Source organism: Paroedura picta, chromosome 11 (assembly GCF_049243985.1).
Source record: "Paroedura picta isolate Pp20150507F chromosome 11, Ppicta_v3.0, whole genome shotgun sequence".
Classification (NCBI taxonomy): domain Eukaryota; kingdom Metazoa; phylum Chordata; class Lepidosauria; order Squamata; family Gekkonidae; genus Paroedura; species Paroedura picta.
In genome coordinates this window covers 4,717,501-4,737,202 of record NC_135379.1, presented here as the reverse complement: position 1 = coordinate 4,737,202, position 19,702 = coordinate 4,717,501, and the positions used below count along the sequence as shown (strand labels likewise).

The 19,702-nt window shown below is 47.1% G+C and overlaps 1 protein-coding gene across 17 annotated transcripts in view; it reads right to left on the bottom strand.

Annotated features, from left to right (window-relative positions):
• Positions 1-19,702, bottom strand: part of LOC143820810 (sodium channel protein type 5 subunit alpha-like) — a 245,193-nt gene that overhangs the window by 39,809 nt on the left and 185,682 nt on the right. For 15 of the 17 annotated variants that reach the window (XM_077304089.1, XM_077304071.1, XM_077304078.1 and 12 more), the window contains 3 exons: positions 16,609-16,732; positions 3,265-3,419; positions 1,704-1,877 (listed from right to left, as the gene is read on the bottom strand). In XM_077304089.1, coding sequence (XP_077160204.1) covers positions 1,704-1,877; positions 3,265-3,419; positions 16,609-16,732 — 453 coding nt within the window. The remainder of the gene's footprint in view (positions 1-1,703; positions 1,878-3,264; positions 3,420-16,608; positions 16,733-19,702) is intronic. The other 2 variants (XM_077304080.1, XM_077304084.1) reach the window with 1 other exon arrangement.

The following is a 19,702-nucleotide window of genomic DNA, read 5'->3' as shown; positions in this document are numbered from 1 at the left end:
GCTGCTTTTGGAGGGTGGAATCTATATTGCCCTGTGCCCTACTGACATCCCTGCCCTCCCCAGGCCCTGTCCCCAAACCTCCAGGAGTTTCCCAGCCTGAATTTGGCAACCCTACTTCCCCACCCGTCGCCGGTGGTTGGGGGGACCTGACAACCCTACCCGCCCTCCAACTCCTTTGCCCAGGATCTGAAATGCAATATCCCTATCAAGGCCGTGAAGTCAACGTCTGACTTTGGATTCTGGGGAAAGAGGGCTCCAGTCCCTGGACAGCTCTCAAACACATGGGCATGCCCTGGCCTGGGTGGCCCAGGCTTACCCAATCTCATTAGATCTTGGAAGCTAAGCAGGGTTGGCTCTGGTTAGCACTTGGGTGGGAGACCACTGAGGAGGCCCAGGGTTGCTAAACAGAGGCAGGAAAGGGCAGACCATCTCTTGGCTTGGAAAGCCTCAAACGGCTGAGTCACCACAAGCCAGCTGAGGCACAAAGGCATTCTTCCCCAATGAAGTTTAAAAAAAAAAATTGGGGGGCAGGATTCTGGAAGCGAACTTTATCCTGTGAGTGGCCTGTAGAGTGGCCATTCACAGAATCACAGAGTGAAAAGGACCCACAAGAGTCAGAAACAGCACACATCATCAATTATTCCCCCTCTGGAAGCTCCTCCCTAGATCCCTCCCACCCATCCCTGGTAAAGATATTTCTTGGCAAGTTCCATCCTCCCAGCTGAGGGGGAGACGCACCCACCCAGCTTGCAGAATGGGATTTGCAATAATGAATATCTTTCTGACCAGCCAAAATTGGCTTCCTCTGATTTGAGTCCATCAGTTTTTGTTTTCCAGTCAGTTATTCTAGTACAGGGGTAGTCAAACTGCGGCCCTCCAAATGTCCATGGACTACAATTCCCAGGAGCCCCTGCCAGCATTCGCTGGCAGGGGCTCCTGGGAATTGTAGTCCATGGACATCTGGAGGGCCGCAGTTTGACTACCCCTGTTCTAGTACAACGTTGCTCTTCCTCTTTGAAGCGGAAGCCCTTCACATAGCCAAATGTTGTCAAATTGGGGAATGACAAAAGGGTTGGTTGTTGCAGGTCATCTCGGCCCTACATTTCAGCATGCTGTGAAAGGAGTATGTCGACCTAAGGCTTTTGATTCAAGGGATACCAAAGGTGACAAGATTTGAGATCTGCTCTCTTCCATTGATTCTGAAAAGAATGGCTTACACCCGTGAACTCATCCCAAGCTGCCCCATGTAAAAATAAATGTCATCCCAGGGCCCTGAGCCTTTTTGTGTCTATGGGCACCTTTGGAATTCTGACACAGTATGATGGGTACAGCTGCAAAATGGCTGCCAATGGAGGCAGAGCCAAGTACAAAATGGCTGCCACTGGAGGTGGAGCCAGATACAAAATGGCTGTCATGTACAGAGAAGATTCTCATGCTATGACGGCAGCTGCTGTCAAAGCAATGTTTTTAAAAAAATCTGCACAGGCAATCGAATTTCCAATGGCCAGTCAGATGAGTTGACTATACCCACTTCCTTAAAAAAACCAAAAAACACTTTGTGGGCACCAGGAAAGGTATCAGTTGGCTCCGTGATGCTTGTGGATATCACCTAAACAACATTCAGCCTGGGAAATGTATTGCAGCTCAAAACCAAACGTCTTCCATGACATTCTCTAACCCAGCAAGAAAAGGACCATACTTACGTCGACAATGAGAAAATCAAGCCAGCACCAGGCGTTGGTGAAATACTTCTTAAAGCCATACGCCACCCATTTGAGAAGCATCTCCAGGACAAAAATGTAAGTGAAGATACGGTCAGCATAGTCCAACATGGTTTTAATGTTCTTCCTCTCATCAAGGTATATGTCTTCAAATGCCTGGAAGGATAAAACAGTCTATTGCAGTGCTACGTACTCCAAAGGATCTGCTCCACAAAATTGAGAAGAAGGCTCTAGGAACACGTGACCAGACCAGTGCTAAATCTTTGCCCATGAAATCAAGGAATTCTGGGTTTGTTTTTTGAGGGGAGCATCATTTGGCCATGGAATGGGGGTCATTGTGGTGGGCTGGTAGTTGTACATTTCCTACATTCTAGATGATCCTGGAGGTCCCCCCTTCCAATTCGATGATTCTATGTCTAGTTTGGCCCTCTGACCCAGGGGTAACCTGTGGTCCTCCAGATGTTCACGGATGGCAATTCGTCGTCCATAAACATCTGGAGGACCACAGGTTGACTACCCGTGTTCTGACCCATAAAGTAAGTTCAGTGAGATAAAGGAGGAGATCACTCACATCACACAAAGGCATCCTAAAGCAACGGAAAGGTAGGTTATTCTCCAGTAGATACAGGAACCAGGCAGACTCTGTCCCAGGTAGAACCAGCTGACTAACTGGAGTTCATCATGAATTTGGAACGATTCAGGGTTTGCGAAGCAATGTTCGCAATCTGAAGTACCGCCATGAAATTTGCTGTAGTTTTTGAAGAGCAGAAGGCAAGGGGTTCTACCCCTGCTTTGGACGCGCCAAGAAAAGAGCTGAGCTTTCCCAGCCGCTCTTTGCTCCCCATGAAAAGCATCAGCGAGCAGAAAGCAGGGGTTTAAACTTTAGAGAGCCAGTTTGGTGTAGTGGTTAGGAGTGCGGACTTCTAATCTGGCATGCCGGGTTCGATTCTGCACTCCCCCACATGCAGCCAGCTGGGTGGCCTTGGGCTCGCCACGGCACTGATAAAACTGTTCTGACCGGGCAGTGATATCAGGGCTCTCTCAGCCTCACCCACCCCACAGGGTGTCTGTTGTGGGGAGAGGAATGGGAAGGCGACTGTAAGCCGCTTTGAGCCTCCTTCGGGTAGGGAAAAGCGGCATATAAGAACCAACTCTTCTTCTTCTTCTTAAATGGCTCGTGAACCGAAACGAGTTGGGTTGGCTTGCGAATCACCCTCACGTGGGTTCGTGGTTCGGTTCATGGCTCAGCCATGGATTGAACGGCAAAAATGCAGTTCATGCCCAACTCTAGGAAAGCCTGCCAATTCTCCACACGCAGTCTATCGCCTCTGTCTCCTTCTCTGCTTTCGGGGTGTTTGTCCAGCATGCCTCCTGCCTTTCTCAGCCAAATGGCTGAAGAGAAGAAGGCAAGACATACTAAATCACAGATGGGCAGGAGGTGATTCTAGAAGATCAGAGATAACTAAGAAAGCTCCCTTTGCACGTGTGCAGGGACATTTTTTAAAAAGATCATGAGAAGTAAACCGCGAGTTTTGAAGCTTACCAGTGCCCCGCTGCTCAGGAGTATCATAAATATGATGAATGTTTCGAACCAGCTGTGTTCGACGATTTGGTAGCAGGTTTTCCGGAGTCTCCACCAAATTTTCCCTGGAAGTTTTGTGGTGTCCACAGAACAGCAGGGGAAAAATCGGACACAGGCTGCAAAGAGCAAAGTGGGTCGGAGAGAATGTTTAATAACAAAGGAGGTGAAACAGCATTCCCTGCTTGGTTTTTACATTTGGGGAGGGGCCAAAGCTCAGTGGTAGAGCATCTGCTTGGCATGCAGAAGGTCCCAGGTTCGATCCCTGTTAGGGGTACATACATGATACTGAAAGACTAAGATTGGCATTTCTGAGTTCAGAATACAGTTGCCAGTCTCCAGGTGGTGACTGGAGATCTCATCAGATTACAACTGATCTCCAGGGGACAGAGATCAAAGCACAAAATCTCCAGGTATTTCTCAACCCATAGTTAGCAACCCTTGTTAGGAAACACCAGGAGGTGCTGTAACTGGGGACGGGGGGATTTGGGGAGAGGAAAGACCTCAGTGGGGTTTGATGGTACGGAACCACTTTCTAGCATAGCCATCTTCTCCAGCAGAACAGATCCCTGTAGTTTAGTTGGGCTGCAATGCTGGGAGTTCTGGGGGGTTCCCTTTAAAAAGGATGTGGACAAAATGGAGACGGTGCAGAGGAGAACAATGCGGGTGATCTGGGGTCTGGGGACCAAGCCCTAGGAGGGAAGGCAGAGGACTTGGGAATGTTCAGCCTGGAGAAGAGGAGGCGGAGAGGGGACAGGAGGGCTCTCTTTTAAGGATCTGAAAGGTTGTCACTTGGAAGAGGGCAGGGAGCAGTTCCTGTTGGCAGCAGAGGATAGGAACAGCAGTAATGGGTTTAAACTACATGGAGAACAGTACCAGAAAGATATCATAGGAAAAAAATTACATTCTGAGTAGTTCAGCAGTGGAATGGGCAGCCTAAGGAGGTGGTGAGCTCCCCCTCACGGGTGGTCTTCAAGCAGCAGCTGGACACATACTTATAATGGATGCTTGAGGATGATCCTGCATTAAGAAGGGGGTGGGACTAGATGGACTGTCTGGCGCCTTCCATCTCTATGATTCTATGGTTCTATCTCCAGGTCCCATTTGGAGATTATGAACCCTATGAAATACTAAAGCACAAATTACAATGGGAAAATGTATATATTTTACAGGAGAAAACTGCAGGGAATGAGGAAAGGAACTTAACGCCAGTGCAGGGAGGGTAGCAGTTCACAGCCAAGGGGGATGAGAAATCTGAAATCATCCACCAAGAGCCACAACGAATACTTTTGCAAGCTCAGAATGGCCTCGAAGATTGTTTTTCCGTTTTGCCAGTCCGTTTCCGAATTCTGCTGAAAGATAACCGTTAACTTGATATAATGCCTGACTTGATAATCGAGCAACTAATACGTTCCCATGTCAATTATCCAACTAAGTTTTATGTGATAAGAGGACTGCTTGAAAAGCATATATTTCTGATGACTAAAATGGTTCATGGTTTCTCAAGACCCTCTCACAAATTGCCTACAAAAGTCCAATAATGTGATTTAGAGTCTCCTATTTGACTAAAACACCCCCCAAATCCTTGGGTAGCATAATAAGCCTTTAACCATTTCCAGTTGGCCTGGCTATGTCGTGAGCACAAGACATAACCTTCATCCAATTGATATTAATAATGCAAATTAAATAGAAGAGAGCAGTGACTCATAAAAGCACATACCCTGCCGCAGATTTGGTTAGTCTTTAAGGTGCTGCTAGATTCTTGCTCTTTTCAATGTCCTGTTATGTAATCTCCATCTCTATATAAACCTCCCACAGCTAAGTGTGACTATAGATCATTTCCTGCTGTACAAACCAAATCAAGGGGATTGTGAAGAAAGCCTTTAATGAGATAAAGCCCACTGTCAAGTCTACGCAGTTATTGTCAGTGCTGAGTAAGACCTTAGGGCTCTTTCAAATGGTCTCTTCTGAAGCCAAGCAGATTTTGGAGCGTAAGTTTTCTAACACTTTGTGGAGCTTTTATGGTGTCTTTCTCACACAAACACCGTTTATGCACTGGGAACTTCACTGCCCCAGCTCCTGTGCAGGAGCACAACTTGGGAGCAGTTGAGGTGCAGGGGGCCAAATGCTCCCCCATCTAGGTACAGGAAGAGGTGGGGCAACCTGCCACGACTAAAACTCCAGTCTGCAGCCCGGCATGAAACCTCCAGTGCGTAAACGGTCAAACTGTTGAATCCCCCCCTTTTTTCCCTTTTCCATTTTGCACATCTTAGTCATGATATTTTTCTTTGATGCTATCTAGGTGAAGACTGGCTCTCACGTTTCTCCCTTTTGTGGCATTGCCTCAACAAACCTGAGCTCCTTTTTACAGATCACAACCTATTAGGCACAGGAGTTCTCCTTCACCTGCACCGTGTCCATTGGGTTGTCTTTGTCATTCTGCACTGATTTTCCTTCCTTGAGTGTTGAGCTTGCTTTGTAATCACTGTTTACCCAGGTTTTATGAGAGTGCCAATTTCCAAGCTTGCTTTGCTTCTAAGTCGAAAGTAATTCAAAAGCATACATATTATCTCAAATTTCCCCCTTGCCCTTTTGCTGCCCCACAGAGGTCACTCCTCCATCCACATCAAGGTTGTTCTGCCTTCTCTGCACCTTCTGCCGTCCCCCTTCCTTCATTGTTGTGCACGTTCCATCTTCCCATTATTTAGATTTTTAAATATTTTTGACAAAAGGCTTGAGTCTAGCAATATGAGACTATTGCCAGTCTCAGATCACTGAATAAAAAAATAAAACAAATGGGGTGGAAATTTCAAAGGGGCTGAGAGATTTAGTTCCCTACTGGTATTAAATTGAAAGAGGATTGAAGGCAGGTTGCAGGATCTCCAGAGCAAAAAAAAAAAAAGCCAAAAAGATTTCAATATTGCATGCACTGCAGAGTAAAATTGACATGAGATGTCATGAGAGAGAGACAGTAGAATGAGACACCTAAGGCTTTGAAAACATTTCCCCCCCCCCTTTGATGAACAAAGTTTGGCAGAACTATTTTGGCCATCTCCAGGTGGTTGAGCTACATGGGCCTTCTGCAAACCACCAAACATAAGAATCTTGGAACTGATTCATTTGGGGGACCGAGTGCATTCCACGCAGGACAGGTTCTAAAAAACTGCCGAAACATCCATGGCCCTTCCTTACAAAAATACCTTGAGAGAGACATCTAGTTGGGCGATTTACGGGCAGTGAATAATCTAGAGGCTGCTATGACTTAAATGCTGCTGAACTGACTCCTTATGCTTTTTATTATCTTTTTATATTGAAAATATTGTTGTGGTTGCGTTGGTTTTAATTAGTGTTAAGTATAACTGTACGCAAACCGCCCTGAGCCATTAAATTATACAAATTTAATAAACAATAATAAGATCTTAACATCATTCTGCTGCCCCCCCCACCCCCCAGATAGCCTCCCCAGAGTCTGAACCCAATCTGACCTCCTGTGGGATCTCGGTTAGAATATTATTGTTGTCATGTGAAATGTTAGAATGTTATAATACTTGTCTTCAGTTATGATTCCCATTGCTGTGGTTTTTGTGCTATGAATTACACTGTATTAACCCTACGTTTTATGTAAACCGCCCTGAGACCTCAGGGGAGGGTAATATAGAAATGTAATAAATCAATAAATCATGGCCAAATTGCCAAAGAGAAAACCTGGCAAATTTGCCAGGGAGAACAGGAATAACTACCATGCAGCTGTGCTAGGGCACTAGCAAAGTCATCTCTGATTCTGTCTCTCCTTTCTCTTCTTCCCCTTTGTAGAAGGTTGGTGGGAGGGGGAGAGGGTTTGAGGGTTTCGGCCATGTTGCTGTTGTATTATGATGCTGTGATTTTCTATTTTAATGGGTTTTACTGGGTTTTAGTCGGACATTTTTGTAAATGGGTTTTAGTCGGACATTTTGGGAGTGGTGGTTAATAAATTTAATAACAATAATAACAATAATAACAATAATAATAATAATAATAAATACTCCACCCCTCTTTTCAGTTTAGTGGCACAAGATTTAGAAAAGCTCTCCAGAACTTTACCAGAGGACTCCTCCCCCATTCAAATTGCAGCCCTGTGCAAATCATGGTGGGGCTACAGCAGCCCTTGACCAGGCCCACATACCCCCCACACACACACACACATGTTCCCAATGACCGCAGCTTGCAATGCCAGTGTCCGTGGGTTCTACCTTGCAGGTCAACATGTTCCTCCATATTATGAGATCTTGTGTCTCTCATTTTTTCTCAGGGGACACCGATATAGCAAAGAGTGCTTGCCAAGACCACAATCAGGGCTTCCCAGCCACTTGTCAATTTCAAAAAGGGACCGGTCAGTTTCGACATTGGGTTCCCCCCCCCTTTGCCCGCATTCCTTCCTGTTCCCTTTCTTTCAACCAACTAACATGGAAAGGCACGCACAAAACCCAAACCACGAGGATTTAAATGCAATGCAGATACCGGACCTTACTGTGCAGCCGCGATACGGCAACCGTGTAAATTTTAAAAAGGACTTTGGGCACTACCCTCCACACGACACAAGTGATGTTCTGCCCCTCTTTAGAAAAGGGTTGTTTTTTTTAAAAAATGATAGCGGAAGAATAAATACATGGGAGGGAGGGAGAAGGGTGCATAAGGCAGGCGCAGAATCCAAAGTTACGATAAAAGGCATGCTGCTCTGACAATCTACAGCAAGACGTGTGTGTGTGTGTGTGTAATGGGCCCTCGTCTCCTAGCAGCAAATCGACTGCATGAAGGGGCTGCTTTGCCTCTGTAGGATAAACCTGGGAGGTTTGCACTGCCTCATTTAAAAGCTGACACCCCTTTTTCCTCTCCTGTCTGTTCCCAACTGTTTTCACAGGAAGCTGTGAAGGCAAAGGAGAACAAATTTGAGAAAGGTAAAAGCATGAAGATGTCCACAGCAGTAGGGGTGGGTTGGGATGCTAAAGCAAGCGTGGGGGTGGGGGGTGGGAGACGGGCAGGTCTTATCAGCCCTTGTGATATAGTGTGAGATTCTCTGATCGCTCTCGAAAACCAAGCTTCGTATAGGAAAAGAAAGCGCTTTATTGAAGAGAAAATGATTAGGACATCACAGGGTCCTTGCTACGACTGGCGATTCTACATCAACACCTCCTTATCAATCCAAAACCCTCAGCCCCTTCCAGCGCTGAATGGTTTGGACACAAACGGCCCATGAAATGGCCGGCTTGGCTCCAAGGCCTCCTCCGAGATTGCTCCCAGGGCAATGGGGCAGAGTGTGTTGTTTTTCACACTTAAGATCTAACATGGGGTGGAATCGGCTACGGGAACGAAACCATAACTCCAAAGGGCCGTGGGAGCCTACCTAGTCAGTCAGTAACCTTTTATTGGCATAAATCCTACCTAACAAGCAAGCGGCACTAAACAGATTTCAGGGCAGAAGCAGGAAGTGTTACAGCCTAAAACATCAAGTAGGACATACGGCAAAACATCAGTCTGGGTTTTGACACGTGGTGGGGCACACCATTTGCACAGCAGGATATTTCCCAGAAAGCCCCACCCGTGTTAGCGGCCTCTTGTTGAAAACGGCTTGAAGCTTTTGTGGTGACTCACAGGCCACAGGCAAAACTTCACCAAGGCCTAAGAGGTCATCTGTTAGTGGAACAATGGGCAGCACTTTTGATTTGATTTGAACGCTGTGTGTTGTTTCTCACGGGGGCTGCCATTTGCTGTCCCCCACCCCCAAATGGGGGAAGACTTCAGTCCTGTCTGTCCATCACAGCCGTTTCCCTTTCACAGTGGGCAAGCCACCCTCCCGCGCCAGCCCTGCCAAAATCTTAAATTGCCGCGCGAGAAATATGCAATGTGAAAATGGCTTTTTAATCATAATATAAAAGGAGTTGTGCCTGGCGTGTGCTAAAACAGCAGGCTTTTACTGCTAAGACAAGTGGAAGGTAATGCTGGGTTGTCACTGCTTGGCAAGGCTCCATCAGAGAGAAATGTTGTCAAAGGAATAACGGAAAGGCAGAGGCCAATCTACTGTACCTTGTGTAGAAGCATCCTCTGCTCCGTACGGAACATTTCCTAGGTGCCAGTAGCATGAACATGGTTGGGGTTGCCTTCTACTAAGGCAGGTGTGGCCAAACTCTGGCTCTCCAGGTGGCCATGGACTACAATGACCATGAGTCCCCTTGCCAGCTTGGCCAATTGGCAGGGGCTCATGGCAACTGTTGTCCATGGACATCTGGGTCCATTCCACACAGGTTAGATAATGCAGTTTCAATGCACTTTGGAAGTAGATTTTCCTGTTCTGCACAAGAAAATCCAGCTGTGAAAGGACATTGAGAGTGCATTATCCAATATGTGCAGAGGAGATCTTGGGCTAGGGTTGTTGGGTGTGCAGCACTGCAGGATAAATGGTTTTTTTTTTAATGCAGCCTTGTGTATTTACTGTAAGTTCTTACGAGACGCTCTCCGAGAAATGTCAAAAAGTCGCTCTAGGAATCTTTGGAATCTCTATGGTTTTACTATCAAGTTCCCGACAATGCCTAGAGTTACCCATTGTAACTTTCACAGAACTTTCAGTAAGGCTTTAAAAAAAACAGAGGGAATCCCTTGCCCTCACTGGGAGCTTGGTAGTCCTATCTTGGGCAAAGGCCTGCTGCTGTAGATCCTTCTTTTGGGAACTGAACTCCTGCATGCAAAATATGTTCTCCCACTCAGCTACATTCCTCCCACTTGAGTTGCATCTCTGCATACAATCCTCCTGTTAAGAGTTTAGTGCACTAGCAATTTTAACACTCTCAACTTCAGTCCCTGTACATTTGGGTATTTTGCTACGTGAGTGCTAAATAAAGCTCCACAAAGGGGAATGCTGTGAAAATCTGCCATGTGGTGTTCCCTAAGCTAGCAATCCCCAACCTGTGGGCCGCGGACCACATGTGGTCCTTCGACTAATTGGAGGTGGGCCCCGAAGGACGCCTTCTCCCCCCCCCTCCCGGCCCTTTACTTCATCCCCCCCAGCCCTTTACAACACACTCCATTGTTGTGGCATGTCCGTATCTTATTTTGAAGGGATGTTTAAACATTACCATAGCAATCAGAAAGCATTAGGGCAGTGGTTGAGAGTAGAGGAGTAAACTACCCCCCCACCGGGCCTCAGTAAAAGGTGTTGAGTGGTCCCCGGTGATAAAAAGGTTGGGGACCACTGCCCTAAGCCAAAACGTGCCTTCCCCAGGATCCAGGTCACCCAGAGACCTTTCCCAACCAAGTGCAGATTAGAAGTTGGGCCAAAAAGTTTGGATGAGATTATCCCCTCCCCCACTGCCCCATGGAACGGGCCTCCCATTTTGGCAACCAAAATGAACCAATGAACTAATTTGCCTTCTTTAACAATACTAGGGGAAGAGGAAATACCACTTTCAGATATTGTATTCTGGGGGCCTACCCGAGTGTGGGAGAGTATGCCAAGCAGCGTCCCCGTTTAAAGCCTCAGCCAGCCCATAATTTTGGATAGTTACTAGGGCGACCACAGAGTCATCAGGGAAGCTCTCAAACTCCCCTAGATCCTTCTGGAAAGCAACTGATCTCCGATGGTGGGCCATTAAGAGGAAATGTGTATTCAGAGGAGATGTGTATTTAGCATAGCTAGATGTGGAACTTCCGCATACTTGTCACCTAGTCACCCCCTATGTCCTGATTGGCTCAATACTTCCGGCTACTTTGAGCCCACTTCCTCCCTGCTTGCCTCCAGACCAGACAGAACGAACACAACAGTTAGACAGTTGCGAATCTCTCTCCCCTCCTTTATTCACAAGGTTTGTTTCTCATCATAATCAAACTATTCCATTCTTTTGCGTACTTAAACTGTGCCAGCGGGACAATCATTAAAAAGGGAATGGTTAGAATCATGCCTTAGAGGAAGGGAGGAAATAAAATCTACTAGACAGATTAGTAGCCCAGCAACTGCGGCATTTCATGGGGTTTCTCCTTCTCTGTCTTTTTTAGCTCTCACTCCTCTCTTTCAACAGTCTTCTATGTATATATATATTTTTTTTTTGCAAGGACGCTCCCCCGCCCCCTCCTTGTCAAAGAAGGGCAACTTAACCTGTGCAAAACACAACTTCCTGTAGTGCCAGGTTCCAAATAATTGTCCATACCGCAAGCCTGATGAGGGATTGCTGCTTAAATCAAGTTTGGCACAGCACTCAATAAAGGCAAATTCCTGACTTAGATGTTCTCTTCCCACGAGGAAGCCAAGTAGGTTAGCTGTCATATGCTCTCTGTTGTTCTTTAAAAAAAAAAAAACACCACCACTTAACGTGAAACGTAGGCCTCTGTCTTATCGATCTATTTATGGGGCAGGTTTCCAGCTCCTTGGAAAACAGAAAACATCTGGAAAGGTGCAGCCAAATAAGCACATACGCTGGAGCATTCACACCGCCCAACCAGGCCTGCTCCTGTCAACAGAATTAACGTTTGGCTGTTGCATTTAAGCAGGACTGCCAAGAAAATGCCTGGGACTGGAGGATGTTTGCACACCTGCAGGGATTCCGTTGCCTCATTCGATCGCCTTCCCGTTTTGCTGGCCAGGAGGGCCCACGCAATCCCCCTCTCGGGGTGGTGTTTAAAGACATGGGTGGCAACCTCCTGGTTGGTCATACAGATATTGGAAATGGGGTTTAGTTCCCCATTGGAGGGCAAGTTCCGATCTCTCTTCCTTCCCTGCATGAAGAAATGCTGTTTGCTATGTGACCTTTTACCTACAACGGTGACAGCCTTTCAGGTATGCTAAGGAATTATGCTTTGACTAGAGTCAAAGGTCGCCTTAACTCTTATTTCTGATGGCTCGGTACAAGCGGGCATCAGGAGCAGAGAAGAAGAAGAGTTGGTTCTTATATATGCCGCTTTTCTCTACCCAAAGGAGTCTCAAAGTGGCTTACATTCTCCTTCCCTTTCCTCTCCCCACAACAGACCCCCTGTGAGGGAGGGGAGGCTGAGAGAGCCTTGAGATTATTGAAGAAGAAGAGTTGGTTCTTATGTGCCGCTTTTCTCTACCCGAAGGAGGCTCAAAGCAGCTTACATGTGCCTTCGCTTCCTCTCACTCCTCAGAATGCCCCTGAGGATCAAGGGCCAGAGGTGTGCCTGCCCCAAGGCCTGCAGCTAATGTATGTATGGGGGTGGGGCATCTTGGTCTATTCTGGACTGGTGAGTAGGGAGGGGGTTGTATAAGGTTTCCTGCTGCCAAGAGAGTGTTTTATTATTTTATCTGTGTTTTATCTTTGTTTTTGTTTTTATGAGCCTCTTGTGGCGCAGAGTGATAAGGCAGCCGTCTGAAAGCTTTGCCCATGAGGCTGGGAGTTCGATCCCAGCAGCCGGCTCAAGGTCGACTCAGCCTTCCATCCTTCCGAGGTCGGTAAAATGAGTACCCAGCTTGCTGGGGGGTAAACGGTCATGACTGGGGAAGGCACTGGCAAACCACCCCGTATTGAGTCTGCCATGAAAACGCTGCAGGGCGTCACCCCAAGGGTCAGACATGACTCGGTGCTTGCACAGGGGATACCTTTACCTTTATCTTTGTTTTATTATAAATCGCCATGAGCCGGCTTGATCTCAGAGTGGCAGTCAAGAAAGAAACAAACAACCAAACTCCTATGCAATCCTCTATTCTGCACACAGATTTGGATGAACATGAGTTCCCCATGACTTTGTTTCACTGCAGCTAAAATAATTAAAAAAAAAAAAACATTGAAAGATTTTCCAGGCTGCTGTGCTTTTGGGTAGTTCACACTAGGTCAGGACACCTGATCCCGGGTCAACATGAGCAAGTTTGTTTCTGACGTCAATAATCCTTTGAAAGGTACCTGCTTATAGATCGATGTCTCAGGGAATGATCCTATGGAACAATCCATCAGGACAGAAATTCGTTTTGACCAGTGCAAACTTTCCAGGGATTTCTCTCTCTGCTCCCTTCCATATCATGCCTGCCTTTCAGTGGTAGGCAGAGTTGTGAATTTACCGAGGGCTGACACGTTTTAAATAGAAAACCAAAAAGACTGTCCTGAGCAATCAGCCGGGGGTGACTGGAAATGCATAATTCCACTCTACCTGCCTTTCTGTTTTCATTGAGTGTTCTGCACATTAATTCTGTAACTGGCACAGCGGCAATTTTACTGTGGTTTTCCTTCTTTCTTTGATTCTAGGCTTTCTAGTTTGGGAAATGCCTCCAAATTTAGGGGTGGAATGTGGGGAGGGCAGGAGATGCGATTCCAGAGAACCCACCCTGCAAAGCAGCTGTTTTCTCCATGGGAACTGCTCTCTGACATCTGGGGGTCAACAAAACAAAATCAGAGTCCAGTGGCACCTTTGAGACCAACAAAGATTTATTCAAGGCATGAGCTTTCGAGAATGCTTGCACTTGAAAGCTTACGTCTTGGATAATTTTTTCTTGGTCTTAAAGGTGCCCCTGGACTCTGATTTTGTTTTGTTGTGCTGCTTCAGACCAACACAGCCACCCACTTGAATCTATCTGGAGGTCAATTTTCATTCCCAGGGAATTACTGCTAAGGTGTGGGGGGATTCAGGATTTCCAGGCCCGACCTGGAGGCTGGCAACCCTACTTGATTCCCCACCCCAACCCCTCTACCATATCTGTGTGTGCACAGAATCAGTGTGGAATAACAATTAGGATTTTGGACAAAGCTTTAGGAAACCCAGGACTGAGGAGTCTGAGGTCTCAGGAAGAAATGCAAGGTGATTCCTAGCTTAACCTTCCTCACAAGAAAATAGATCCAGGTGGGGAGCCATGCAGGTCTGAAGCAACAAAACAAAGATGGAGATGCCTGTTGGAAGTGTGCTTGCACATGGAAGATGATGCCCAGTGCGCACTCCTTATTCCTCCCAAGGGCTATTGTGCATAGTAACGGAATAAACTGTGCCTCATAAGAATCTGTGCCACAACACGGGTAGTCTACCTGTGGTCCTCCAGATGTTCATGGACTACAATTCCCATGAGCCCCTGCCAGCGTTTGCTGGCAGGGGCTCATGGGAATTATAGTCCATGAACATCTGGAGGACCACAGGTGGGCTACCCCTGTGCCGCAGGATGGGAGGGGGAGAATCCAGAGGGATGAGGTAATCTAGAAGGATCTAGCCAAAACACATCTGGATTGGTTGGATCTCACTTAGCCAAAAACTATAACCCGGCTAAGGATGGTGAAAGAGAGGCTAGCTTGGATTCCGAAGGAGTCATGGGTTTATTTGCAACGCAGAGAATGCTTGAACTACCATCTAACACAGATTGTTGTCTGGGTTAGATAGTTAAGCTAAGTTTTTGTGTGTTCTGTATTGCATGATTTTAGAGACGTTTTGTTGCCAACAGATATTTATTTATTTATTTGTTTGTTTATTGATTTATTTATTTATCATACTTATATACCGCCCTCCCCGTAGGCTCAGATACACTTATTACTTGGGAATTACTTCAATAAACTATTTGTGTTTTTTAAAAGGCCCTGTTCTGGGAACCCACAGAGTCGGTCAAGGACTCCTTGACTCCCAGAATTTAACTTTGTTGGTCCTAAAGGTGCCACTGGACTCAAACTTTGTTCTGCCTCATAAGGTGGCTGTGAGGATAAAATGGGGGGAAACCAACCCAGCAAGGGGCTTTCAAGTTAAATGAGAAGCAGAGGTGGTTGGCCATGGCCTTCCTCTGCAGAGCCTTCCTTGGTGGTCCCCCATCCAAGGCTTATGGTGACCCTAACAAGAGCCTTTCAAGGCAAGGGAGAAGCAGAGGGGGTTGGCCATGGCCTTCCTCTGCAGAGCCTTCCTTGGTGGTCCCCCATCCAAGGCTTATGGTGACCCTAACAAGAGCCTTTCAAGGCAAGGGAGAAGCAGAGGGGGTTGGCCATGGCCTTCCTCTGCAGAGCCTTCCTTGGTGGTCCCCCATCCAAGGCTTATGGTGACCCTAACAAGAGCCTTTCAAGGCAAGGGAGAAGCAGAGGGGGTTGGCCATGGCCTTCCTCTGCAGAGCCTTCCTTGGTGGTCCCCCATCCAAGGCTTATGGTGACCCTAACAAGAGCCTTTCAAGGCAAGGGAGAAGCAGAGGGGGTTGGCCATGGCCTTCCTCTGCAGAGCCTTCCTTGGTGGTCCCCCATCCAAGGCTTATGGTGACCCTAACAAGAGCCTTTCAAGGCAAGGGAGAAGCAGAGGTGGTTGGCCATGGCCTTCCTCTGCAGAGGCCTCCAAGTACGGCTTCCTGCTTAGCTTCTGAGATCTGATGCGATAGGGCTACATCATGCTGCCTTCCCTCATAAATATAAACTAACGAGATTCACCGATTTCGGTACATCTATAAAAGGCAAATGAGAAAAAGAGATTTTTTTTTTGAAGCCATCCCCCCCCCCCCCTTTGAGAATGCTAATAACAGCCCAGTGAGCACGGTTTCGATTAGCAAGACCACACGAGGGTTAAAGGGTTAAATCACCTCCCCGTGAGCCTGAATTTAAATTGGGGCTGGACACGTCTACACAGTTTGCTTTTTTAAAAATAGAGGGATGGTAGACCTGTGATGGGTTCGTGTCCTCCATCTCTTAACGGTCACCACCGGAGAGCCTGGCAGAATTAAAAGTCTGATGGGAAATGCTTGTTGTTCTAAGCCAGGGGTAGTCAAACTGCGGCCCTCCAGATGTCCATGGACTACAATTCCCATGAGCCCCTGCCAGCAGATGCTCATGGGAATTGTAGTCCATGGACATCTGGAGGGCCGCAGTTTGACTACCTCCGGTCTAAATGGATGGGGACCCTCACCTTTCTATCCCCTCCAGGCCCGTCATTGGCCACTTTGAGAGGGGCGAGTTAATCTCCCCAATTAGAGTAGCAATAAAAAAAAAAACGTTTTGCTTTCCTCTTCACTTGGAGTTGGAAACAGCAGGCACAGGGTGGCAGGAGATCACCAGGCACCGCCAGGAGGTTGGCAGCCCTAGATCTGAGTGAATTGAACAGATATGCTGCGTGGAAAGACCTTGAACCCTGCTGCTGGCAATCCACTGGTTCCTTTTCCAAGATGTGACCCTCCCTTATCGTCTGGCGTGACTCAGCCTCCCATGCGACGCCTCGGGTTCTGTGTTTCATAGAATCATCCAACCATCGAGCTGGAAGGGGCCACACAAGCCGCCTAGCTGCTGATTAAAGACCACCGGGGGGGGGGGGAAGCTCACCACCTCCTTAGGCAGCCCTCGGTGGGCTTCTGATGGGTCCTTGGCATTTTACACTCGAGGAGGGGCTCGTCCTTACATTCGGGGAAGCAGTCTTCGGGCTCCATCATCTCTTCCGCCAGCTCTGACATCTGATCCAGGAGATCTGGCGGGACGGCCAAATCAACCGTACTTCCTTCCGAAAGGCTGGTCTCTTCAAACTTCTGGGGAGGGTGGGGGGAGACACGGGGGCAACAGGGGGAGAAGGAAAGAAGAGGGGGAAGAAAGATGAATCAGTCTCCACCCTTACAGGAGATGCTGTGAACTGAAAGCAAGCCAGCCGTGATTCAGTGGGTAGAGAAGAGAAAGGTGGGGGGGATTTTATTTTTCATGCATTTCACTTAATATCCAGTGACTGTTCGGAAGCAGTAGAGCAGCATGCTAGAAAAGGGGCAGAGGAAACGCATCAGTGATGCAAGAAGAGTTGCCAACAAACCTGGAGAAAGGTGTCCCATCTCTTTTATCAAGGCCTAGTGTGTGGAAATGGGCAGCCAAAGCATTTCAGGTCATGACCTCACCTGGTAAATCACATTCCATTGAGCTTCTGCTAAAGACCCAGAGCCAGGTTGGCTTGATTGGCTCGGATTTTGGAAGCTGAGCAGCCTTCACTAACAATTGGAAAGGAGGCTGCTGAGAAAGTCCAGGGTTGCTAGGCAGGGATGGGCGGTGGGACATCATCTCTGATCTTCTTCCTGCCTTGATGCCCCCTTGAAGGGTCACCATGAGTCAGCTGCCGTTTGATGGTATTTTCCGTCTCGAAAGGGACAGGAGTCCTCCAGCCATTTGGCAATCAAATTTTAGCCGAAAGGAGGTTCTGCTAAAGCATTAGAAACATTAGAAAACCCTCCTCCTTGTTTTCTCTAAGTAGGCATTTTAAAGGACTATTAAGGTTTATTCAGATTCTATATTAAAAGGCACGTCTTTGCAGAACAACTAAGTACGACAACCAGGAGAAGACTAGGGGAATGGGCAAGGAAAGAAATTGCGACACAATCCGTTTAAAGGGCTTAATAACGTTCCATGAAAATTGCAAGCACCAGTTATGTGACAGGGACATCTCGCCGTTGCTGTTTTTTGAAGAGGTGCTAAAGGACACGGAGCCGCATCCCGCACATGTTGGATGATGCACCTTCAACGCCCTTCAGAAGTAGAGTTTCCTGTTTTGCGTAGGAAAATCCGGCTGCAAAAGGATGTTGAAAGTGCATTACCCAACGTCTGCAGAATGTGTGAATCTCCACTGGTGATGTGGACCAAACGCAGGCCTTGACGGGAACTCGGCTGCCGTTGGCACGTTCCATGTGATGTTGCTTTCCATCCATTCTGGGTTTCACCGCTGATCCCCATCCGCCGCGATCACAGCGAACGCAGTAGCGTGTGTCCTGGAATCTTTTCCAACAAACGGGAAATCCGCAGCCATGCATGCAAGGGCAACCTCAGCAGACACAGCGATGCATAAACGATTCACTAAGGAAGAACGGCCACCCTGTATGAAAATCACGACACGCAACTTTGCTTTGGGTCAAACTGTCGTCGCAGCCTTTGATCATCTCCGCGAGCGCTGGAGCCCTTGCCCGCTTGCGTTTCTGGCATCCCAATGCCACGGCCCCAGCCGGAATCTCAAATGGCCTCAGTTCGGCTGCAGCCACTCGGCTCAGCAGAACCGGAAAGCACAGAAGCCTTCTGCCTTTTGCTAATTGCAGCCTCCTGCTCGTCTCTCTTCCCCGCCCCAGAGAGTTGCAAGGAATTCAGCGGACAAAAGAACAGAGAGGAAACACCACCTTAAGATTAAAGGCACAAATAACGGCTCGCTGGAGACTTCCAAGCAGCAAGCTTCTAACCTGCCCCCCACCCCAACCTTTCCTGATGTAGATGGAAACATCTAAGAAGCTATCTGGCTGCTACGGAATTCCTGAGAACAGACACGGTGAGGAGGAGGGAGGCCTTTCCAGGAACCGAGAAGGTGTTTCCTGGCTGGATTACGGAGGTGCCGGCAATGGATCCTATCAGAAAGGATTATTTACATTTTTAGAATAGGACAGAGTTCCACAAAGGAAGTATATGATAATGTAAAATACGTAGTCAAGTAGATACAACGCTTATGCAGACTGGTTAGGCAATCCTCATAAATATTCATATCTCAGTTTACCATCCACTATCGCAGTTGGGGAGAGTTCAAAGAGCACTTTCACATCTCCTTGGAAAGCACGATGCTCACAGTCCTGTGAGAGATGGGCAGTAGTTTGGCAGGTTGCGCCCCTGTCAGGTTTGGGACCTGGAGCAGATCCCTCTTTCCCTCTTTCTCAAAATGTTTAATAGAAGCGACAGGCTCATTCCGCACACATCGGATAATGCACTTTCAATGTGTTTTTGCAGCTGGCTTTTTTCCTGTGCAAAACAGGAAAATCTACTAAAGTGCATTGCATTTTTTTTTACTAATATTATTTTAATTTTATTTCAGGAAGAAGAAGAGGAGTTGGCTTTTCTATCCTGCTTTTCACCATCAGAAGGAGGCTCAAAGGGGCTTACAGTCACCTTCCCTTTCCTCTCCCCACAACAGACACCCTGTGAGGGAGGTGAGGCTGACAGAGCCCTGATATTCCTGCTCAGCCAGAACAGCTATATCAGGACTGGACTAGCCCAAGGTCATGTAGCTGGCTACATGCGGAGGAGCAGGGAATCAAACCTGACACGCCAGATTACAAACTGCTGCTCTTAACCACTATACTGTATAAACCTAAATACAACAAAATGAACATAAGAAATACTGTAACTTCATTCATTCCAATTCCGATAAAGAGATAATTTCTGCTACCATCCATCATTATCTCACTTCTTCCACTGCATCATCATTTGACATGCATTAAATTCTGAAAAATTCCTTAAGTTATTTACCAAATTAATCCAAAGATTATTGAAATCCTCATTCATCTGTTCCACCCTCTAAATACCTTAATGTTACTGGTTAATTTTTCCAAAATCATAAATTGTCTTCTTTTATTTTATCATTTATCTGATGAAATATATTCTGCATTTTTCTACATTGTGACAATTATCATTCCGGCTGCTATCCTAAGGATCCCATGTTACTTGCTCCAGTTCGTTCCATGTAACCTTGATTGGCCTTTCATTGAAAA